The sequence below is a fragment of the Anastrepha obliqua genome, chromosome 4 (genome assembly GCF_027943255.1).
Source record: "Anastrepha obliqua isolate idAnaObli1 chromosome 4, idAnaObli1_1.0, whole genome shotgun sequence".
Classification (NCBI taxonomy): Eukaryota; Metazoa; Arthropoda; class Insecta; order Diptera; family Tephritidae; genus Anastrepha; species Anastrepha obliqua.
In genome coordinates this window covers 36,346,962-36,372,872 of record NC_072895.1, presented here as the reverse complement: position 1 = coordinate 36,372,872, position 25,911 = coordinate 36,346,962, and the positions used below count along the sequence as shown (strand labels likewise).

At 35.9% G+C, this 25,911-nt stretch overlaps 1 protein-coding gene across 2 annotated transcripts; it reads left to right on the top strand.

The window, feature by feature from the left end:
• Positions 1–2,657: 2,657 nt before the first annotated feature.
• Positions 2,658–24,567, top strand: LOC129243734 (centromere-associated protein E-like). 2 transcript variants are annotated; one of them, XM_054880990.1, is made up of 8 exons: positions 2,658–2,906; positions 3,007–3,531; positions 3,781–3,959; positions 4,846–7,092; positions 7,150–7,376; positions 21,165–23,439; positions 23,503–23,698; positions 23,764–24,567. In XM_054880990.1, the coding sequence occupies exons 1-8, from the start codon at positions 2,840–2,842 to the stop codon at positions 24,321–24,323; spliced, it is 6,276 nt and encodes a 2,091-aa protein (XP_054736965.1). In that variant the 5' UTR covers positions 2,658–2,839; the 3' UTR covers positions 24,324–24,567. The 2 variants fall into 2 exon arrangements, with proteins under 2 accessions (XP_054736965.1, XP_054736963.1); XM_054880988.1 differs by having other exon boundaries at positions 3,007–3,959.
• Positions 24,568–25,911: the final 1,344 nt, after the last annotated feature.

Genomic DNA, 25,911 nt, shown 5'->3' with positions numbered 1-25,911 from the left:
TGAGTATCGACAGAAAAAAAATCAATAAATAGCATCACGGAATTCATTCACGAAAATTTAATAAAGTATACACCAGAAGTATCGCGGATACTTAGAAAAGATTACAATAAAGTTCCAATGATTTTAAGTGGCGATTTTAACGTAAATTTTGCATTGGACACAGCGGTTCCTTTAATTGACGTTCTCAATACAACATTCAATTTAAAAATGTGTAACAATCGCACTGAATCGACAACACGATCAAAAACAACCATTGACGCGGTATTTCAAAGATATGTTGACAACATCGAAACCAAAGCATTTGTATCATATTTTAGCTATCATAAGCCACTCGTATGATTTGTTGAAATTGAAAACATTGAGGATGAATAATAATAAAGTGGAGAAAATATTATAAAATATGAACTTTATAGCAATATTATAATGAACCTATAATTATGCCGCTCCTAATGCTGCTTTCGTCTTATTCTCTCTCAGTTTGTTTTACGGAAAGTTTCACTTCTATCGCGTCTAACCGTTAGACTGGTATTTTTTTTTGTAACATGTATCTATGAATATTTGAAAACAAAAAAGCGCCGCAGACGAAAATTTGGACTAAAAATCGTGCGATTTTTATTCCAAATTTTCATTGTTTTTGAAAATATTTTTTTTGTAATATGTATTTTTCGCGCGATTTTTAATCCAAATTTTCAGTATTTGGAAAAATATTTTTTTTTGTAACATGTATGCATATTCGAAGTCAAAAAAGCGTCCCCATAAATAATAAAAGAATTGTTCTCTTTTGGTCGACTGGGTTTTTCTTATTTCGCTTTGTTTCTCTCTCTCTCTCATCGTTCGTTTGACAGTTCGCTTCTCACTTTTATTCTGCACGGTATTACAAACGTTTAGAAGAACATTTGTAATACTAGAATTTTAATAGAATTTGGAGTATTATTTAGTAAAAATAGCTTTAAATCGAATCTTCACTTAATAAAGAGTGTTCATAAGTGAATATTGTTACTTTTCTGCGTTTGTATTTAAGTGAAATAAGCGTCTGGCGGCCACCATAGCCGAATATCCTTGTGCGTGGTTACCATTCGGAATTCACACTGAGAACGTAGGTTCGAATCTCGGTGAAACACCAAAATTAAGAAAAACATTTTTCTAATAGCGGTCGCCCCTCGGCAGGCAATGGCAAACCTCCGAGTGTATTTCTGCCATGAAAAAGCTCCTCATAAAAATATCTGCCGTTCGGAGTCGGGTTAAAACTGTAGGTCCCTCCATTTGTGGAACAACACCAAGACGCACACCACAAATAGGAGAAGGAGCTCGGCCAAACACCCAAAAAGGGTATACGCGCCAATTATATATACATATAAAGAAAAACTTCAAAGAAAAAACTAAATAAAATGGATGGATGAAAACAGGTTTGTAGACATAATTTTAGTTCAATGCTTGTTAAATATTACTAATTATGCATTCATATAAAAAAGAAACTTGTGTCCATAAACACTTTGCCCTTTTATTACTTATTATAAAATGTAATATCGGATTTCGAATGCGTATTGCTGGCATACTTTTTTGAAACCTCAGTAAACGTCTCATTGTCTTTTTTTCATATCGTTAATAATAATTAAACAAACCAAAAACACCGAAATATTCCACCAAAATAATGTCTATAAAGAAAAACCTTCCATAACAGTATTGACAGCTGATTGTCAATTTTGCAGGTAATCTGCCATATGTGAACGGGTAGATTATTTTTTTGGATTTATTGCTAGTTACTGCATATGTGAACGTACTTTTGTAGTACGTTTATATATGCAGATTATACCTCCTTTTCCAGCTTAATTCCTTAATCCGTAATTAAAAAATCCCTACAAAATCCCTTCTTCGGTAGTCCTGAAGTTAATAATAATCGTTAACTTTCCGCATGCAACTCTTTGTTTGTGATTACATTCCATTTCACCATTTATCAATGAGTTTTGTGAAACAGACGAGAAATGTCAAAAAAGTAAACAAACATAAAGGCCTGTTATTTTTTATTATAAAATTATGACAACGAATTTTGCACGAAGAACAGCGATGCAGAGCTGACGATTCACATACAACTTTCAAAACACTCGACGACAGTTAAATTACACTTACTAAAGACAATATTTATGATCTTTAATAAAGTTTTTTGAATTGCACATTTCTGCTCTCAGGCATGGATTACATTAACCTAACTCAACTTTGCATTGTTGTTTCGATTTTATTGTCTAAAATTACTCTCTGATTTTTACTTCAATCTATACAAATCTATACAAATAATACGTAGCACTGGCAGCACAATGGACCCTAGGGGTCTAAGTGAGACCTTTTTACAGATCAGCCACCACTACCTAACCTAACCTATTCAATCTTGTATTCTACAACCAAAAACAATAGGAAAAATGTTCGTCTCCCTTCTTTCACAAGTTACGAGTTTCTTCAACTAAATTAGCCCTGTATGAACGCAGTCAAATGAAAAAAGTATGTTTTAAAATTCTCCCACGAAATTGTATCTCGATGGAGGCAAAAACAGCATAAAACCAGGCAGGTGAGGTCGCCTGTTAACTAAAGTACTTGTCAAAATTATATTAAAATAACTTGGCAGCATTGAAAACACGATTTGTATGGTTGTGCGCTTGTGAACAACATTGGAATTTTTGAAAGTTTTTCTTAAGATATTTGACCGCATCTGAGTGTTTTATATAAAGAACTACTATATGATATTTGTTAATGTTTTAAATAATAAGATGAAGAAAATTAATAGCAAAACCTAAGTTTTAGGAGTTGTGTACCGTAACGAAAAGTTGGATGGAATCACAGCAGCATAATGGATGAGCGTCAACAACCGGTTCGAAACAATCCGAAGGGGGATGTTAATAACTCGAACATCTCAGGTAAACTTGCCCTATTTCAACTATATTGAATGGTTTGAGATATACTTTTATAAAGTCCGCTAAAAATGGAAATAAAAGTTCAAATGTATAATTTTTTCAGCCAACGAAATTCATCGTATAGCAGCAAAGCCTCATCAAGTAATAACTAAAATTGCCAAAATATCTTACACAAGCACTGTAAAAGCAGCGAAAAAAGAACACGCATCAAAACAATCAACACAATTCCAGCAATTGGAAGACAGTTCAACAACAATTGAGTTAAGAAAAACAAACACCATTCAACATTCTCAAAATGAGTTTGCGGAGAAGAAGGAAGAGCGTGAGAAAGAATTCACCGACCTTAAATTATATATAAATGAAATTGCAAAAAACAAAACAACTGTTGATGATAAAGAGAAAGGGCCACACAAAGACAATACAACACTGGTTGACAACGAGGATAATAGTAAAAAAACTGCGCTCACATTTCGTAGGTGTAAAACTGAAATACTTGGAAGCAAACTTAGGTCACATTCAGAAGGCCGTGTAAAAACAAGTGTAGGTGCTAAAGCAAGATCAAAGTCAAGTCAGCCACCAGAAGCGAAATCGTCTGAATCGCTGCATACTACTCCCAGAAATACTAAGCGTAGGTCTTACAACGTTGAAGAAGCCCGAAAATTTTTAGAAAAACAAAAGTATCAAAGACGGTTTCAGTCCGCAGCTTCTACATTGAAACTCAGCAATGAAAAAACTGCTTTAGAAAAAGAGCAAATCAGAAAGAGACTTGAAGACCTTCGTAAGAATTCTAGAGCAATCATTACTAAAAATGTTAATAAAAAGAAATTTTCCTCTGCAAAAAATATTGAAACAATTAGTAAACCTAAAATCTGTACAGAAACAGCAAACAAAGAGAAGACTGATTGCATCATAAACAAACCGATTGGAAATATAGCGAGCGGATGCAGAAAAACTTTAAAAGGCTTTGCTGATGTTTATGACAATAATAAAACCACACAAGTTGTAATCGATGATCCGACGTCAACATTTACAGATTATAAAATAAAAAATGCTTATGTAAGTATTATTATTTTAAGTTCCTGACATATCAAATAATATTCATCAGGTTTATATTGTCATATGTACTTATACATAATACCGTTACATCGAAATAGCTAGTTTAGAAATTCTGATTCTGTAGAGAATACAAATCATTCTTGCATAAGAAAACCTAGTAGAAACCACATATCGCAACCCCATATCTGCTAGAAATACCTTAGAATGCGGGCATTCAGATGACCTGAAAAATATTGAAATATCAAAAGTCAATGCATCAACATTTTATTCAAAAACAAAGAAGTACGCCAAATTTCTTATTAATTAACAAAAAATGCAAGATTCTTATATCATCTTTTAATTTAAGTTCCTAGCAGATATTTACACATTTAACTTAGTTGCCTAACCTCGACTGATCAATTTTTTTGTTAAAATGTGCAACCTAGTTCTGAAATATTTTTAAGAAACTTGAAGTGTTATAGGTATATTCACGGGTATTTCTGGCAGATTTTTAGTACACAATTATTTTTATCCGGTCAAGAACTGTCACTTCAGAAACATACCTAAAAACATGTTTTTCTTGTAACAGCATAAAACTTTCCCTCAACATTTTTGGAATATGCTGCTGAGGTTACAATCCTTGATCGGGTATAAGTCCCGGGAGATAAGCCCGAATGTAGTAGGAATGTTCAAAAAAAGTAACAGCGTCTTTCGGCAAAGGTGAACAACCTTAATATGGGATTAGAAAACATTGAAAAAAAGAATTGACGTAAGAAAGAATAATTACGTCTATATTCTGAAAATATTTTTAAAATTAATATGAAAAATATAGGGAAATTCCAATTACATTGTTCGATATGATTTTTTAAATTGATTGATGGCTTATGTTAAATAATTTTTTTTTTAGCAAAAAGATGAAACTAAAGTTGATAGCACTGACCCAACAAAAGATCCGAAAGCAAATGAGCAAATAAAAGGAGAAACTCCAAATTCTCTGTTTCCGAGCAAAAAACGAATTGGACTATTACGAAAAAAGAAAACTAAAGACCACTCGTTCAGCGCCATTAAAGAATTTAGCTACGATAAGGAAAATATTGCACTGGAGATGATGACGCCGAAATTTCAGTCGGACGCTGGTCGGTTCTACGATACCGCGCTGAACCGGTGTGATGCCTCGGGCCAAGGACCATCTCCTCAGCAGGCTGATTCAACGCCGAAATTTCCTCAATCTGTTTCTGATGATAAGCACACTACGACAGGGCTGATAAATTCGCAAGAAAACCTAGTAGAAACCACATATCGCAACCCCATATCTGCTAGAAATACCTTAGAATGCGGGCATTCAGATGAGCTCAAAAATATTAAGTTATCAAAAGCCAATGCTTCTGAACCTATCAATATAAGTTGTGATGAATCACAATCTAAACTAGAGAACATACCACAGAGTGATCTTCCATGTTGGCTGAAACAAAGTGCAGTGCAGATTTATCCATACAATTTCATAATGGCTGTCAGACGAAAACTCGAAGCACTGGCTGATGTAAAACAGTCTACGCATAAAACTACATCTACTAAAGATTTGCCCTTATCCAAATCGGAAAGTGGGGCAACGTTTGTTAACAGTGAATCAATTCAAGAATCTATAAAAAAAACATGTGATTCAGAAAGTAAAAAATCAGTGCTTGAGAAATCATTCGTAACCCATACAATAGAAACAGAAAAAGGAGTTGGTCAAAAATTAATAAAGCCTAGAAGTTACACCACTCAATCTCAATCTGAATTAAACTCTAATCTTAGTTCAATATCAATACAGCTAAAGCCATCTTCAAATACTGTTTCAGAAACTGCATCCAACAAATCAGAAAGTATCCCGTTAACAAATCAGAAATCAAAAGCTAAATCACTAGCATCAGAAGATGACACTACGATTTCCAGTTCAATATTTAATAGCCCAGAAAGAAATGTTCGCCACATAAATGCAAATATTGATGGAAACAAACAGGACGAAACTATGGGGGCAATCAGTCCGCTGTCTCTAGAACGCGTAGAAAATCTAATAATTACCTCAAACAAGAAACTTAAAAAGGCAATTGCGGCGAGACATGTGAATACTCATCGAGGCGGTATACTAGAAAATCTGGTACATAAAAACAACCTAACGCACGAAATCGATTTTAATAAGCTTCTAGATGACTTCAATCGTAGTTTATCACAAGTAATTGAAGTAAATGATCGGCTAAAAACGACTATTGATAAATCGCAAGAAATTTGTGCTAGGGAACATAATTTAAAACTTCCCGAACGCTGTGTTCCAAAAGAATCTGATGAATATACAGAAGACTTTGAGAAAAATTCTAGTCAAAGATCTCAGAACGCCAACTCAGATTTGTACAATGAAAAAGACGGAAAAAACGCATATTTTAAGAAACGAAATAAAATTCATAAAAATGAAACCGTTGAATCACAACAATCTCATTCTGGCACCGATGGATTGAAAGAAGGAGCTGAAAGTTCCTCTAAACATTTGAACCAAATTAGTCGATCTTGTACCAATACTAGTTTAAGATCTGTTAATTCGAATAAATCGAGTGAATTTTCACAAAAAAACCGATGCCCCATGACCGAGGTGGTTTCGCAACAAGACTTAAGTAAACGCTTTCACAAAATCGAAGAAGTAAAGGCAGATTTTAAACAAGCCATTTTAAGTTCCCAACAAATTAGACGTCGCGAAGACTACCAGTGGGAATCTAAAATATTTTCTTCTAATATGGGCAGTAAAACCTTAACAATGGAAGAGCAAGAAATGTCTGAACAATCAGAATTACGATTGTCCTTAGATAAGTCATCAGATCCCGCAAACGTCGTTTGGCAAAATGAAAATGAGAATTCTGATAGTGTAACAGAAGACATTCAAAGCGAATGTAAAAGCGGAATTGAACAAGAAGTTGAAAGTTCCAAATTACAAAGGAAAATATCTACCACAGCATTGAGAGATCGCATCAATGCCTACAATCAACACATGACATCCAAATACGCAACTGCAAGCCAGAAAATTCTTGAAATGTTTGAGCATTCCAGTTTAGGAATTTCCTTGGGCTCCACAAACAATGGCAGTTTATCTGATTCAACGTGTAGCTACTCGAATGTCGGTCTGGTAAGTATTTCGTATTCAAATATATCAAAATGATATTTTTATTGGATTTATTTTTAGTATGAAAAATTAATACGGAACGAAACAACAAAATCCGAACATTTGACGGCTTTATTAAAGATGCGAGAAAAGGCTCTGTTTGATCGTACTAAAGGACAAATAGCATGGTTGGAAGTGCAGAAAGAGCGTTGCAAAGCTAAAGGGTTACTTTTACAAATTTCCGTAATTAAGAAAAAGCAACGTGGAATTTTAATGAAAATGGAAAAAAAGCGTGAGGAAATTAAAAGGTAAATGACAACGTATAACATATCGCACCCTAAATACAAAAGGGTCACAACTCAGAATGAACTTCTGCTCGAATATGAACGAGACGTTATCAATAAAACGGTCCGCGGATGACATATGGCAAAAATAAATTTTTTGTTTTTTGGTAGGACTGTTATAAGCTTACATGGCAAATTTCAGCGTGATATGTCACATAGTTTGTTTTCTGTGCTACTGTAAACAAGTCAAGCTGGAGTGTGGAAAATTTTGAGTTGTGACCCTTTTGTATTTAGGGTACGATATATTTTAACTTTAATGCAACTATAAATTTATTATGATTATATAATAGCTGTATCATAGCGGTGGTAGTACACAATATAATTTTATTATCGCGAACAAAAATGGTTACCGGATTGTTTGTTCACTGTCGTTCCCACGACAGTCGGTTCTACGTAACCGGAACGACCCGGATTTATATCCGGCCAAGGACTGTCACTTCAACCGAACTCCCCGTACGTGTTAGGGGATGTTTATGGTGCTACAACAACAACAATAAAATACAAGTTTTCGGAGTCGTTATACATTTAATGACCGTTCCCGTTGTGCGTATAATAAGAATTTATTTATATAAAAAATTATTACTTACTACTATATTACAATAGTAACAATGAGCTGACAATATGCGCGTGCGTCATATCAGCGGAACTCCAGTTCAGAAAAATGGGCTGGATGTAATACAATCTGGTCACCTGCTCAGACCTGCCACCCGCGAGATCAGTAATTGAAAAAGATGAAGGTGGGGCGACTCATAGAGATTAATCGCAGCTTTTGCCCAGTGTTACGTTCTAGTTTGTGTGCTTGATTGACGCTTGCGCGTTAAAGCTTTGGTGCAGATTGCCTTTGCCGATTTTGCCCTTACAGAGACTTCTTGTCCAATGTTTAAGAATTTGAACGGGCGGTGAGTCAAGCTTCCTTGTGTAACATCTCCCCAAAATGATCACAATAAGAAATGTTGCGCATACCAAGAAAGTTTCTGTAACGATAAAAATTATGAATCCTTTCATTAATGCACCTCAAATACTTAACGTTTAACATCGTGATGGAGACATATTACGGATAGACTCTCATCACATTACTGGCAGTGCTTGCGCCGTGATCGTTTTTGGTGATGGTTGTAGAACACTTGCTTTCCGATCCTGACTTTCGGAATGTAGTTGAATAAAATAGGTGCCATTTAGGGCATATTCTGGGTTGTTAGTTGGTGGAAGTTAACGCTTGGAAATTTGACAGAAATATTGTATTGCTATTAATTGGTTCACGGTCGCCGTAACCGAATGGCTTGGTGCATGACTACCATTCGGATTTCCGTGCATGTAATACGAAATAATAGAAACAGCTTTTTCTAATAGCAGTCGCCCCTCGGCAGGCAACGGCAAACCCCCTAGTGTATTTCAGCCATGAAAAAGCTCCTCATAAAATAGCATTTGCCATTAGAAGTCGGCTTAAAACTGTAGGTCCCTCCATTTGTGAATCAACATCAAGATTCACTCCACAAATAGGACGAGGAGCTCGGCCAAACACCCAAAAATCTACTGTCTACTGGCAACTAGCGTTTCCATCTTGCGGCAATCATGTTAAAAAACCGTTTCCTTCCTGTTCCAAAGAACTGATAAATATATATGGACAGATATGATGAGTATATGAATCGATAAGCATCCAATCCTTTATCAGGCCGTAAATTTCCGCTTGTTTGATGTGCATTCTGTTAAACCTTAGGTCTATAGATAACGACACGTCTCACTAGCAGATTATACTTATCTGTTTTTACCTTCGGCATTGAGAGAATGTAGAGTAACAGGATGACATTTGTGTATATATTCTGATTCGGTAATGTTCCTATCTCTAAAAGCATCTGGTTGACGATATTTGGTAAATTCGCGTACCTGGTAGTACCAGTGATAATTATCACAATTTATCAGATTTTGCCTCACGGCAAAGATTTGCAAGAGTAACCAAAACCCGAGAGCGTAGCAACGTGAGAGAGTTGCAAATTTTCATTGGAAAAATTTTTACCAGCAACAATTTGTCAGTTAAAATAGCCAGCAATTTATGCAATTCGAAAGATTGTAATTTAGCATTGGAAAAAATAAACATAAAGAATTTAGACATAGAAGAATAAATAATTTTAATGTGGACTGTACGGAACACACTTTGGAGTCGTTTTGGATTTTCCATTTTTTTTTTCACTATTTTACTGTCAAACTTGCAATTTTTTATTGGTTTTCTGTTTGTTTAAAATGTTGAATATTTTTCTCTTTGATTGAGATCAGATGGTAATTTTGCAGAATTTTGCTGCTGGAAAAAGTTAGAGAATGCACCTATTAAGAAGTGCGTTTTTTTTTAAATCTCCTCTTCAATGAATTTACACGGTCCACAACTTCGTTAATTTTTTTTAACTTCTTCAGTGGCTGTGATTAGCTTCTCGTTGGCCTTGTACTAATGAATTTTATTCAAAAACGTCTCCAATGGGCTAAACTGCAGAAATTAGGCCAAAGAAAATAGTATACAAGAAAAGTATTATTTTCGGATGATTCCAAAATTAACTCTTATGTTTTATACGGAATGTCGTACTTTATAAGAAGATCCGGTCAACGTTTCAATAGTAAGTGTGTCAGACGTACTAAGGCAGGGAGTGTCTTATGACTTGGGGATGTTTTTCCTATAATGGTGTTGAAAAACTGATCTTAATAGATTGACATGTAAACGGAACTGAATTCCACAAGTTCCTACAGAAAAACCTGATTACCTCAAGTGAAGAAAATTTTTCCAATATAAATAACGTCATCTCTCAGGATAACTCTACACTAAGTAAGTACAATTTTTTTCTATTACATAACCATAATAATACTTCTTCTTATGTTGTTAGAAGACAAATGTCAGCACGGCTTTGTTCTTCTTTCTTTAATTTCTTAATATTTTTTTAGGTCCGGCACTGAAGTGTAACCAATTAAAAAGGCCATAAACTTAGTTTGAAAAATTACTTTTATTCAATTCAAAGTAAAAAAGTGTGATAATAATACAAAATTAAGAATCAATTTACTTTTGCTCGATATGAACACCTTTTGCCTTGACTATGGCTTTGAGACGGTCCAGAAACGAATCGCAAACTGCCCGAATGTGACTTGCAGGTATTTTGGCCCACTCGCGGACAATGGCTTTTCAGCACCTCGAGACTGGTGAATCTTTTAGTTCGGACATTGCTCTCCAAAATGGCTCAAAGAGAATAATCCATCGGTTTCGCGTCTGGTGAATTTGAGAGCCAATGTGTGAACGTTGTGAAGTTCGGAACATTGTTTTTTAACCATTCTTGAATCACTCGAGCTTTGTGAGACAGTACCGAGTCCTGTTGAAACCTCCATGGTCTGCCACTGACTTCATTTGTCATTTGTCTGCCCTCGGCTTCAAAGCAACCTCCAGAATACTTTCTCGACAATATTTCGCATTTACATTAACGCCAGGCTCGATGAAAACGATTGGAGAGCACCCATCTGCGGTTACAGCGGACCAACCCTTTACCAGTGGCGGGTGTTGTCTCCTGATGGCCAATCGATTACTCAAATTCTAGTATTACCGGTCGGTCAAATAAACTCTATCGTTTTGGGAGTTTACGAATCACTCAATTTGAAAAATTTTCTCGTCAGAAAACACAATGTTCGGAAATTGACCGCTTTCGGCCAAGCGAAGCAACTCCTTCGCTTTCTCAAGTCTGAGTTGTTGCTGCTTTGGTGTGAAATCATTCGCCTTTTGGAGCTTGTAAGGCTTGACTTTGAGCTCATTTTTCAGTATGCGGCGGACGCTACGATCAGATATTTTCAGTTGTTTCGTCATTTGAATGGCACTTCGACGGCGATTTCACTCAAATCGCTTCTTCATGTTTTGAACCATTTCACGTGACGTTGCAGTCTTTTGATGACCACCTCCACGACGTTTCGCGATGCTACCAGTATCATTGTAACGACTAATGCTGCGATAAACAAACGCTTTATTTACTTTAAGGTGCTTGAGCTCACGAACAGTCGCTAGTTGTGATTTTCCAGCCGAATATAATGCAATCACACTATTACGTTTGAAATCCATTACTGATTTTCTTTTTTCGTGTAAACAATACTCTGGACTGTCATTTAGTCAACTAACAGACAGTGCCCGTGCATCAGCTGTACGAGCGGTCTGAAGTTGGTTACACTTTGAGAGCCGGACCCTGTAGGGGGGCCTACAGTTTCAAGCCGACTCCGAACGGTATTTTTTACGAGGAGCTTTTTCATGGCGGAAATACACTCGGAGGTTTGTCATTGTCTGGCGAGGGGCAAGCGCTATTAGAAAAAAACTTTTTCTTCATTTTTTTCTTTCAAACCTACGTTCTCTCTTAAGGGGGTCTTCTGGTCTCCAGCGAAAAAAAAATCGATTTTTTTTTTTGCATAATTTTGTTGTATGTGTATGCGAGAATACGCCACAGAAAGGATTTTTTGAAAATCGCATTTTTTCACATTTTTCTGGGCACCGAAGTGTACCCTCCTCCGGCCGTTTTATTATAAACTTTATCTTTAAACGCGTTTCCCCGAAAATCGTGTTTTTTAAGCATTTTGGTCACACTTTTCATAGTAGTTATACTCCGATTTCAATGGTTTTGGTCTTAAAAGGTTCGGAAAACTTACCGCTAAGTTTCCCCGTGTACGATTTTTGAAATTTTTTTTCATTCCATTTTTATAACCTTTTAAAGTTCAAAAAATGAGCAAAAAAAAATTTTTTTGCAAATTGTTGCATAACTTTTGAAAAAAATTAAAAAAAAAAAATCTGTCACGGGAAAACTTAACCAGGGCAACTCTGAAGACAACGCATATCTAATTTTTGCTTTCTGATTACCCAGGTGGAAAAACCGTGACCAAAATGGAGACCTGTTTCGTTTGGAGGTGGACGTCTTCAGCGCCATTTCAAGGTCGCGGGTGTTAATTTTTTTCAAAGTCAAAACCATTTTTTAAAAGCCAAGACATGTACCTTTAAAATAAAAAATAAAAAATTTTTAAATATTCACAGGATTTGTCACAATCAATCCCCAAAAAAACCCTTCATTTCAGGGCCTCGAGACCAGAAGACCCCCTTAATTCCGAATTTTAGTTACGCACCAACCCATTCGGCTACGGAGGCCGATAATACAACCAACTCTTTTTACTCAAATCTGTAATAAATTTTTTTACACGAAATTTTCTTTATTACACGAACTTCAAAGCAAAAAGTGTTTTTCTAAGCAAAACATAATTCCTAAAAGAATGCCTTATTAAGTAAACATTTTTCGTGTAAGATTAAGTATGTATGTATGTTCCTTCAAACCCGATGCAAGAAGTACATTTTAGAACTAACCAAGTCCCACTGTGCATTATCGATTCTGGATAAGTAGGAGTTTAACCTACTATATCCAGGATGTAATTGGGCCAAAGTTGCGCGGCTCTCGCGAAATAGCTGAAGCTCTTCATCTGCAAAATAGGTAGAACTTGGACTTCGATCACGGCATTTGGGTGTCGGGAATTTAAGAAGGTGGCAAGAGTCTCCCGTTCGTTCGTTCGACTTGTTTACAGTAGCACAGAAAACAAACTATGTGACATATCACGCTGAAATTTGCCATGTAAGCTTATAACAGTCCTACCAAAAAACAAAAAATTTACTTTTGCCATATGTCATCCCCGGACCGTTTTATTGATACCGTCTCGTTCATATTTGAACAGAAGGTAAATCTTTATTTGACCTTTGCTTGTCTGTTTGTGTACTGTAGCGGTCTAATTCACAAGAGTTAAATATGATTGACATACGACTCCACTTGTAAAAATTATAAGATTCCGATAGAATGATTAATTTTGTGCAACCTTGTATAAACAACCCGAGAAAGCAAAAAACAATGTCTAATAGCAAACTTTGTTAAAACGAAAAAACTAACAAAACGAAATTATGAATGGTATTGGTGTTTTGAGTTCTGGGAGTTTTAAGTAGGTTGATTGGGCTCTGGTTGTTTAAGAAGAATGATCTAATTATATATATGTAATATATAATTGGTGCTTAAACCCTTTTTATTGGGTGTTTGTCCAAGCTCCTCCTCCAATTTGCGGTGTGCATCTTGATGTTTTCTTTCACAAATTTTCTATGAGCAACTTTTTCATGGCAGAAATACACTTGAAAGTTTGCTATCACCTGCCGAGGGGCAAAAAAAAAACTATTTTCCTACTGTTTGGTGTTTCATACCCGGGTTTTTGCACCAAACCATTCGGATGCTGTATAAGAAAAGGCTGCGTTACGCGTCTTTCAACAGAATAACTACTGGAAGAGGCTAAATGATGGAAAACATCGCAGTACTTGATTGACAGGCACAATCACCTGACTTAAATCCCATAAAAATCGATAAATTATAATATAAAAAAAAAAAACATTTTTATTCCCAGTTGCCTACATTTTACATAACTTTGATTATATAATGGAACAAGACTTGCTATAAAATAATGAAACTGATTCCCAACAATTCCTATGATCCCCACGAACAAGTAATTCTAGTTGTCACAATTCTACGTCCAGCAATAAATAAAGCCCACGTCCAATCACTCAAAATTCCTAGAGTTCCTTCCACTCTGGATAGGGTGATAGGGCCACAAAGGTCGTCAACTTGAGCTCCGTTTGGTTTCTATTGTATTATTTGTTGTGGTGTCGTTAATCTAAAAAACTTTAAGGTGAATAGGTGATTGGCCTACCGCACTCGATTCTAGTGCTGAGGTTGCAAGCTGATCCTCCAAACAGATATCTAATTATACTGGATAGGGATAGCATTTCCTCTGTATGGGGTGTTAAGGTTATACCGCCTGTGCTCGGTCGGCAGAGCCTCATTTGCTCAGACTTGAATGTGAGGTGGACAGTTGGATGGGATAGGCTGTAATTCGCATCTCCACCCCATTTTGCCCTGCTGCTTCAACGGCACAGCAAAGTGGACCGGGTTTTTGTTAATAATAAGCCAAATATAAATACATACATACAGTAGCGGACACTGAAATGCGAAGCCTTAAAAATTCACACAATTTTTATTGCATTTTTGCACATCTGAACCTAACAGGTGGCGCTAAAGTAATCCTCCTATCATAAAATGCTATAAATTTTGCGATTGGCCCCCAATGTCAGTTCTGTTTTGACATTTGTGTAGTAAACACATGCGAAATACACGTTAATAAACAATGTTACGCTACACTGCTCCAGAACGCGGAATATTGCTGACTATTTATTTGACCAATAATCGGTCGGTGACTTTGGCACAACGTGAATTTCGTCGCAGATTTCCTCGCCGTCCAACGCCTACTGGTGAAACACTGCGACGTTTAGCCGCTCGCCTCGAAGAGACTGGCACAACACGAGATGCTGCCAGGCGTGGCAGACCCCGGAGTAGCCGTTCTGCAGAGAATATTGCTGCTGTAGCCGCGGATGTCATGGAAGCGCCGTCGACATCGACCAGACGACGCGCAAATGGGTATCAGTCGACGGTCTTTACAGCGAATTTTGGTACAATATTTGAAGATGTTTCCGTACAAAGTCCAGACGGTGCATCAGCTGTTAGCTGCTGACCGCCAATCGCGTCTAACATATGCTCAAGCCATCCTTAATTACCACCAAGAGGAAGATGATTTTTCATAAAAAATAATCATGAGTGATGAGGCCCATTTCCATTTTACCGGGTACGTAAATAAGCAAAATTTACGCTTCTGGGGCACTGAAAATCCGCGTGTAACCCAGGAAGAGCCATTACACCCGCTCAAAGTCACTGTATGGTGTGCTGTTTTCGCTGGAGGAGTCATCGGACCTTTTTTCTTCGAAGACGTCGCGGACCAAACGGTTACTGTGAATGGTGAGCTCTACAGAGCAATGATCAACGAGTTCTTTTTGCCGCAACTTGATGAATTGGGATTGGAAAACATGTGGTTCCAACAGGACGGTCCAAGGGCACACACTGCACGTGCCACAACCGATATGCTGAAGGATGTATTTCCCGGACGCCTAATCTCCCGTTTTGGCGATTTGCACTGGCCAGCAAGATCGCCTGATTTGACCGCTCCAGACTTCTTTTTGTGGGGCTTTTTGAAGTCGCGGGTTAATGTCAACAAGCCTCAGACTCTTGCAGCTCTTAAAGACAATATCCGTCAAGAATGTGAGGACCTATCGCCGGAAGTTTTGGCCAAAGTGATGGAAAATGCCATAAAAAGGGCCCAAATGGCAATCAACTGTGGCGGCGGCCATTTATATTACATGAGATCATATTCTCGACTTGATGTAAAAAAAATTAAAAGACAAAATAAAAATAATCCACAAGTAGAATCAAAGTTTTTCATTTTTTTTTTTTTAATTACAGCCAAAAAACATCGCAAGGTTACTTTTACGCCACCTTGTATATCGAAATGAATTTTTAAAATGGATAGTTATATTTTAATATAAAATTCCAACAAAATATCGAGTGTTTAGTGGAAATTATAATTTTTTTCTGTCAAACGAGCTGTTAATAGTTTTAAATATTTTATTTTTTTAATTTTAATAAAAAAGCCACATAAGCCCAGGATATTCCACCGTTTGTGAGATCAAAATGTATTTTGACGTAAAACTATCGTTCAAACTACCGTTATTATGGCAGCTTCTAGTTTTTTATGATTTCTATATTATTTTTTAAATTGTGTTGAATCATTTCCGTTTTGAATCGACGGTTTCATAATTCTTTTAGTGTATTTCATTTCGATTTTGGTTTTATGTTGTCTTGGAAGTATTTTAATTTCAGCGGAATTTTCTTGGTATTTCTTTTTTTTTAATTCGTTGCAGTTTCTGTAGATAGATTGTCTCGTATGTATGTATATGAAGTTGTTTATTTTTATTATACCCGATAGGTCTACGCGACCTTCTAATAGGAGAGCCATTTGGGATTAAATAGCTTTCAATTAAATTTATTTTTTTAGTTTGAGTAAAAATTACAACTTTACAAAATCTAACTTTAGCACTAATTGGCTGTAGTTTTCGTGACGTAAAGTTCAAATTTTAGTTTTATCATATTCACTCATTTTTTATGGTTCATCATTTTCTACTTTTTTCACAACATATCAATCGCACATTCAAGTAATGACAAATGAAGTTAACCCTACTAAATATCGTCAAAATTCATCTGTAATTGAACGCTACTCAAGTGTCCGGATTTCGGTGCCCGCTCTGTATAACCATAGTACTACGTTGTTCAATAAGTATTGTGGTTATATAAGAAAAACACAATTTCGTGGTTTGATATACTATACACTTTATTATTCAGTATAGTCGCTCTGAACATCAGTACACTCGTTCCAATTTATGAATTCCTTCCCTAAAGTGAAAATCTGGAGGGGCTGCAAAATGAGTTTCCACAGCTTTGATTAAAAACTCTTTCCGTGCACGAATTTTTTTAGGTCTGAAAATAGGTGGAGCCGAAGAACCAGATTCCCTCCACTCTTTAGCCTTTGAAAGACCCAAGTCTCATCCATAGTGCTGAATCGATGCACAAAATCCACTTTATATTGTCGAAAGCGTTCTAAATGTTGCTGAGAAAGTCGGTTTTGAATGCGTTTTTTCTCCATTTTGTTGAATGCGGCGCCCATTGAGCACAAGACATTCAGAAACTCAGTACTTTAGTCAAAATATTGCTTACACTGCCCAATGCCCTGCGGCTTCTATTAAATCTATTTCAGTCACTGGACGATTTTCTCATACGATATCCTGTATTTTTTTTTTCACGATTTCTGGTGTTGTTGCGGTTTTTGGACTTCCTTGACGTGGATCGTCTTCAAGACTTGTACGGCCACGTTTAAATTCAACAACCCATCTTTCTACTATATGAATTGATGGCGAAAAGTTCTTATAAACTTTCAACATTCGTTCATAAATTTCCCTTGGTTTCAAACCTTCCAAAAATAAAACTTCAATCACTGCACTTTAACTTGATTTTTTCCATTGTAGAAAATACTGCCGCGTAGCCGAATGGGTTGGTGCGTGACTACCACTCGGAATTCAGAATGAACGTAGGTCCGAATCTCGGTACAAGACCAAAAATGAAGAAGCTTCTTTTAATAACGGTCGCCTCTCGGCAGGAAATAGCAAACCCCCAGTGTATTTCAGCCATGAAAAAGCTCCCCATCAAAAATATTTGCCGTTCGGAGTCGGCTTGACCCTCCATTTGTGGAACAACATCAAGACGCACGTCGTAAATAGGAGGAGGAGCTCGGCCAAACACCCAAAAAGGGTGTATCCGCCAATTTTTTATATATGTATATATATATATATTATAGTATATAAAATACTGTGACACGTCGATACCAAATGGCTGGTAAACAAAGAATGAATTGAAACTTCCCGTACGTTCAAATGAAGAGTGTACCAACTTAACAAAAAAATGTAGGCTAGTAGCAACGCCCTCGTTTGTCGAACCACAAAATCCATTGAACAACCTCGTATAACCTATTCGTTGAAAATTTGTAAACAGAAATTACGTTTGGAATTTACGCGAGTATCGTCAGCATATTAATACAGCAAACTGTTAAAAACATTTTCGTCTCACACAGATATTATTTTATTTTTCTCTTGACTATATACATATAGTGCATGTGTACTATGAACATATGTATCTATGTATATGTGTGTAACTCGCCATGTGAACAAATCCTCCAGATCCATTCATAAATTGGGTAGCGAAATGGAGCACTTTTTTTTGTTTACATTTCCTTCTATGTTAATGTATGTATGCATTCTTTTAATAGGTTCGGAGATATTCGGCTCGATGTTTCGTTTCTGATTACTCCAATCGTTCGAAACGTTTGGACAATATTACTCAGCATGAGATGTGCTGTATGTGAGTTGCGCAAGGGAAGCGAATCTGTTTAGTTGGCTTAGCATTGTATTTGTAATGCTTTCCGGCAGCTGAGAAAAATATCAATAATAGTAAATATTCTTACGTATTTATTTTGCGCGTGCTTGTTTTTCTCTGTGGTCAATTAATTTTTGTTTAGGTAGTGCATTCCGCAAAAGCAGTGTCTTCGATAAACGGTTTAGGCGGTTAAAGCAATTTTTTTCTACAAAGTCATATAAGGAATGGCGAATGCTCGAAGTCAACATGAGTTTCAAAGATCTACACAATTTACTATAAATAAGTTGTTTCCAGTCAAACTATAAATCGCGTGGTACACTTTTCTGTGTATGGAGTACATTCGTATTTATGTACATATGTATGTACCAATAAATTCATTTGCCCTAATACGAAAATAACCTTTCTGTAAACTAAAAATTCAAACCATAAATGTGCAAAAGATAAATCTAGCCAGCAATATCCAATATACGTTTCTTAATAATCTGAAAACCAAATTTTAAATAATATAACAATATGTAAATTTAACAGGTTTTATAGATAATCTTTATATGCAAATATTTTCACTGTAGAGTAAATCGATTTCATATTCATAAATTCAAAACTTACCGTATGTTTAGTTGAAAATGAATGGAATGCTTTGTTCATTTGATCTACACGTATGTTTTTGGTATGAGTAAACTTATATGTACACAAGTGACGGTATTGGAATTTAAATTGTTATTAATACTCGGCGACACTAAATACTCGTATCGTAGAGAACAGACAGTTGAATATTTCAACAATTAGCAATGCCTAATGTGTATAAGTATTTTGTTGACATTTCGCAAAATTGAATCGTTATTTAAAAATACCTGTGGTGAATACTTATTATAAAATAAATGTAATCTTAAATAGGTTTTAATGCGCTACATACACACATACATACACGTGCATAGTAGTATATATTGTAATATATAGTTATAGAGAGAGAAAAGCACGTTTCTTTGAGAATATTTTAAAACATTGAAATGACGTCCGTTATGTGTCTTTTTTAAAACAAACAAAACTATCGCATTTGGGGCTTGGAATATTCACACGTCAATTACTGTCAATCGTACATTCAATTCTTTGCCTTTCTAAAGCCTTTGAAAATCAAAAAATCAGCCGAAACAGTGACGTTGTTAAGCTGCCTCGACTATTTGTTGAGGGCGCCGTTTAAGGGGTAACACCACTGTAGAAATTTCAAAAAATTATTTTTTTTTATAAGCTTAAAAAATTCTTTGAACCTTTTAAAATACAGAACAAAAAGTTTTATACGTTACCGAAGTTTATTTCATAAATATTTGAAGCTTTTAACCAAGCGTTAGTGACTGCTACCTAACGACTTCTCCAAATTTCCAAACTTTAAACGCGTTTTTCTCAAAACACGTTTTCTGAAATTGGCACGCAGCATAACTCAAACAATTTTAAATATTTTTAATCAGGCTTTTCACTACGTCTGTATAATAACCTTCTCAAGAGAAGAGCGTAGGGGATTTTCGATAGATTAATTTAAACGATTGTTATAATTATTTAAGTGCCGTGTTTTTAGTCCAAAATAGAGTGTTTTCCTTCAAATGCTTGTTAATTCCACAAAAATAAATATTTTTTAAATCCCCTACGTGTTTCTCTAGCTATTCTTATCTAGATTAAGAAAAAAAATGTTTCTTTGTTCCAGATTAAAATTTGCACCCTCTGTGCTGCGTTACGCGGAGCTCCTTCAAGAGAAACCACATTACAAAAATGTCTCCAATGCCGCCATTTTGTAAAATTTTTCGATCAAACTTTGTAGTTTTGTATTTTATTGTAGTATATAAGTAATAACTTCCCAAATCAGAGTGATTGTTTTACCTTCCCTTCTATACAAAAAAATTCTTTAAAAATCGTGTTTATTTTACGCGTGTACAGTGGTGTTACCCCTTAAGTTAAATGTTACCCCAACCATCCAACGGTGATTGAAATATGAAATCGAAGCTGCCATTGGTGCCATAAGTGCAGAAACTCGCGAAAATAGACTGAGAAATTAGGTGGACAAAGTGGGCTACTGTAATGCTAGCCGTAAAAGTCATTTTAATGAAGATTTACTCCTTCCAATCTAAGTCAAAAAATCATTGAAAACTATTCATGCACTTTTTATTTATTTACATTACATTTACATAAAAAAAATGTTCAAACACTCTTTGAACCACCCTGTAGTTTCTTATCGGTCGCTCATAATATAATGATAAAATTCCATCTTAAAAATTCTTACTTACACATGTGTGTATATGTTATATATGTATGTGAACAAACAGTAGGGTTATCCTTATTTGTTTTGTTTTTAATATCAAAATGCGTATGTGTGTATGTATGTAAATGCGCCTTCGCATTTATTCATTTACATATGTTACCAAAATACATTCTCGGAAATTAAAGTCGCCTTTACAGTGCTCAATGGAGATTCATCGCGAATAAAGTTCAAAAATATTATCTATATACATATATTACGAGTGACTGTAATTACAAATTTTATCTATCGGCTTTCTGTGCACAACTTTAAAAGCACTCCTACTAAAGAAAAAGCAATAACGCGCTTCAGTTAAACGAAAGCTGCAGTTAATAAGTTATGCAAAACCATCATAAAATATCTGAAGTTGGATTCTAAGTGCCTCTATTTAAGGTTTAGCCGCTTAAGTTAAAGTAGTAGATATATTTTACATAAGCATAAAGTAGTAAATGAGGGAATTATATAATCTTAAGTTCGAGTCTAAATTTGAGAAATATATATACATACGCATATAACAAATATATATACGCATGCCTTTATGTATTTAAAAGTTGATTTAATGTGAACTTTTTAATTTAGGCTACTACAATCAACTACCACAACAACCTCAACAGAGTCGTCGTCGGCTAATCGTGCAGCGAAAGAATGCGTGTCTTCACCAAAAGAGTCAGATAAGAGTGTAGTTTCTCAGAAATCTATTTCGAAAATTAGTCACAAAATTACGCAATTGTGTCGTAATGAGAACCCGCCTTCTTCATTAGTTTCACTCCCACAAGTTGCATTAGTGAACTCTATTTCCAAATATGCTCGTGGCAGTTCACAATCAAAAATTGACTTGGAAACGACTCGCTCAGTACCCGTGGTGCGTGCAAATTACGGCCTTGAATCATCCCGTTCTCTTGAAGAACTTTTACAGAAACGTGAATTAGATTTACGACTGCGTCGCGAACATGTGGAGCGACTGATGCAGTGGCACCGCCGACTGGACCAGGAAGAAGCTGATGTTCTACAAATGGAGAATGCACTACTTACTTACAGCACACACAAAAGCCAATATAAACCTGTTAACACTGGCGAGGGAGAGAAAGAGCGCCTAAAGCACGCAGGCGTGGTTCCCTTAAAAAATATTAGTACTCATAAAAAATCTCAACGTCGTTTAAAGGAAATAGAAGATAGTTTAAGAGAACTCAATAGCATTTCGAGTGCGCATACGACAGCGGGAAGTAACGAGGAGAGCAGAGAAGATAGTAAATCTAGCGCTGTTGATTGCGTCCGAACTACTGGCATTAAGTTAAATAAACTGTGGCGTCGTCTGACCTCTCAGCAGATCGAGAAATATGAACCTAACAAACAATATCAGCTTTCGAAGCCTGATTTGGAACGTCTTTATGAAGCAGCAAAACTAGCAGTGCTTGAAGATTTTGCGCGGAATGAAGGTCGCTTGGCGGCTGAACTTTTAGAGAAAAGTATATCGGCTTTGAGTAACAACATATCACAGACATCTTTACAAAAACAGCCTGAGCCCATTTCAATTCCACCATTAAATTTATGTACCAGTTCGGAACCGTCTGATAAAGAAAAGGATTCGTGGGAAGAGACATCTGCCCACTCATTACTTGAAAATTACAGTCCCTGCACTGCAGCAGAAAACTTCCAACTTTTTGCAACTGGTTCGAGTTCTGCCATTTTGTGCTCTACCTTTATACCGTCTTCGTTTGAAGCCAATATATTGTTAACAAAAACCAAATCGGAATTGAATTTACCCCCAAGTATGAGAAATTCTTCGCCGCGTATAGCCAACGATGTTGGCTTAATGCGCAGTCTTTCTGACACTGTATTATATAATAAATATCGATCGCCAAAGGGCAGAAAAATGGAAATATTGAATACATATAAAAATAACCCTGCAGTAAATGTCAAGCGTTCTATGTTGAATACTGAAACTAATCTAAAATTACTACGTCCATCTAGTACATCACAACAAATATCGTTTGAGCAAGCAAATGACAGCTCAAGTACTGGCACAGAGCACATTACTGTAGCATCTAGCCTGCAGACGGAAAGGCTACCAGATAAAACCACCCCAGTTAAAGCAACCGCGGAGATTGAAAACTGCTCAGTTTCCACTGAAACATTATTTCATATAGCAAATGAGGAACTAAAAACTCCTGCTGATAAACAGGAAATTCAGAGTTGTTCGGAGCATATTTCGTCATGTATTCAGTCTTCCTGTAGCTCGGAAATTAGTAATACCGACACTCTCCAGGAAAGTTCGAACTGCATAATTTCAACAGCTTCGTCGCCAGAGCAAATTCAAAATGTTAGCAATAACTCAGTGAATGATACGAATGAATCGTTTAACTCAAAAACATTTGTAAGTCAACCTAAGTTAATTCAATCTGAAGAGACTGCTACTGAAAATCAGGCTTTAAATACATACGAAGAGGATTTTGAAAGCACCAGCGAATTAACGCAATTAGATGATTTATCATTACCGCATTTTGAAAGCATTGTAGATATATCTCTTGCCGATAATAATGGCAATGGAGAAGTGGGTGAAAATGAGATTCGCATCGATATCGAAAATAAAAACCCAGACATAGATAAGCCAATTTGTTCTGGAGCTGCAGAAAAAGTGGGAAAAACACAACCTATAGCGACCAATCCTGAAACTACACCAGTCCCGCCATCACCGCCGTCACCGTGCTCAACAGATAACGCACGTTTACAATCAGCAGTACAAAGTATAAGCAATCTGAACGCTTCCATATCTGTCAACACTGTACAACTTATGCCCGACATAATAAATGAACTGGAAATCCGTCGTTGCCAACAAATTATAATCGAAAACGAGGTAGACTGTCTTAACCTTATTATAGTTCTGTAATATTTATTGTTTTTTCTAATTAAATAACAGCAATTGAAGCAATTCGATAATCCTTCAGCTGCTGGGCCGTACATGTACGTCCGTGAAATACCAAATAAGCCTCCTCCGCCGTACGTACCTCCTGCTCACGGGAGTCCTATGACAACTATATTTCCATCAGAAGAACGAATTAGAGAAATTTGCTATCGACGCACACACGAATTATACTGCGAACTCTTAAAGACTGGTATTTGATTGCTCAATTGAATATTAGAAATATTATTTGAAATTAATGTTTGCTTTTTATTTTAGACTATATTAGCGAAACTGGAGATAAAATACCTTTAGTAATGGATGAAAAAATAACAAATATCTACGAGCGTATAATACTCGATATCTGCCGTGAATATCTAGATGAGCACAGGGAGGTCCTAATGCAAGGGGACCCAATAAATTTCCACACTCAGCTAGCATTCTTTAATCCACCCAATCGGTTACGTTGCATCCAAGAATCGGTATACAAAGAAGTGCGACGATGTCTGGCTATGGATAAAACTTGGAAACGACGTACTCCAATATATTCAGTATATGGTCAAAGGGCCAAGCGCGATCATATCGGAAAAATTATAATACAGGAAATGTATGACGAAGACGATAAATGGTGTAACTTCCATCGCGAAGAAAATGAAGTAGTGGAGCTAATTATTTACGAAATGTTAACGAAATTCTTATATGATCTAGCTGAAGAGGTTCTTCTTGAGGAAGGAGGCACTGTTGAAATCCCAAACCGAGATAATAAAGATGAAAGTGATGAAAATATAAATTTAAGTTCCTGTGAAGCAGAATCAAAACTACCGATTGGCGATGTATAATCAGTATCCAAAGCAGACATATCAGCTGGTGAAAATCCTTAACTAATAATTCCACTTCTGAAATGGTATCTGATATTATTATAAATTTTCTACGGTTGCCTAGAATTTTGTACTTATTTAAAGAAGTACTTCATTTTATGTTGGAACCTATGATTTAATTGCATCATATATGTATACGGACGCAGCACAGTAATCCGTTTTGTACAAATTTTTATCATAATAAATAATTACAAAGAATTTATTACAGTGTACTTAATACTTAAGTTTGTTCATAGTGTATTACAATTAGTGTACGATAACCATCTTCAACCTTCTCTACATAAGCGCTTACACTTGCAGCAGACGGCCGCCGTAGCCGAATAGGTTAGTTCGTGATTACTGTTTTGCGTTACTCAGTTAAAATAAAGACAAATAAAATATTTTATTTTGTAGCCATGGTGCATGATCATGATTCAATAATAAAAGGTTTGCTCAGTAAACATACTTATCGTTCCCTCCTTTCCCTCCTTACAAATCGGCCCTCTCAGTAGACACTACGTTGCTAACTCTAGAAATTTTGAGTAAATATCGAGGAAAAGTAAAATTTGTATAAAAACATCTTGTCTTCAAAATGGTGTACTTATGAGCCAGATGTACGGTATAAATATATTATATATATATTAAACCATAGAACATTTTTTTGTAGCAGTGCGTGCGAAAGTTTGACTTTTTGACAAAATATGTATATCAATTAACCAAAAATCCACACAAATAACAAAAAAATGTGTATATAATAAAAAATAACTCTAAATACAATATAAATAAGTTAATAAGGTACAGGTAATTTATCAAATAAGTAAGTGTAAGAATAATCATAACTTGGGGATCAATAGTTCAAAGTTTTTTTTTGGTCAATTAATCCGCCTTTTCTATGAGAGAATTCAGTTTTTGCATAGGTAACAAAATAGGTAGTTTCAAATTGACGAAGCTTAGTTAAATAAAATTAAACCACTTTTTGTTTTAATATCACACTTGCATATATATATTTATTTACACATATAAATATGTATGTCACGGGCCCAAATAAATGTAATGTAAATGACGGCCGCCGTAGCCGAATGGGTTGGTGCGTAACTACCATTCGGAATTCACACAGAGAACGTCGGTTTGAATCTCGGTGAAAACAACAAAATTGAGAAAAACATTTTTCTAATAGCGGTCGCCCCTCGGCAGGCAATGGCAAACCTCCGAGTGTATTTCTGCCACGAAAAAGCTCCTCATAAAAAAATATCTGCCGTTCAGAGTCGGCTTGAAACTGCAGGTCTCCCCATTTGTGGAACAACATCAAGACGCACACCACAAATAGGAGGAGGAGCTCGGCCAAACACCCAAAAAGGGTGCCAATTATATATATATATAAATGTAAATGAATGTAAATACGTATTTGTTTGTTGTTATTGTAGCAACATAAACATTTCCCATACATACATATATGTGAGAACGTATTGCTAATCTCGCTCGCATCTTACTTCATTATATTTATGTGCACCCCTTTCTATGTAACGTTGATCATTTATAAAGCACCTACTGTATATCTATCGTTAAATGA

Excerpts from the sequence above, each read along its gene's own strand:
- LOC129243734 (XM_054880988.1), top strand. The coding sequence starts at position 2,840 with ATGGATGAGCGTCAACAACCGGTTCGAAACAATCCGAAGGGGGATGTT. Across the intron at positions 7,377-21,164 it reads AAGCGTGAGGAAATTAAAAG|GCTACTACAATCAACTACCA; the intron begins GTAAATGACAAC and ends TTTTTAATTTAG. Across the intron at positions 23,699-23,763 it reads CTGCGAACTCTTAAAGACTG|ACTATATTAGCGAAACTGGA; the intron begins GTATTTGATTGC and ends TTTTTATTTTAG.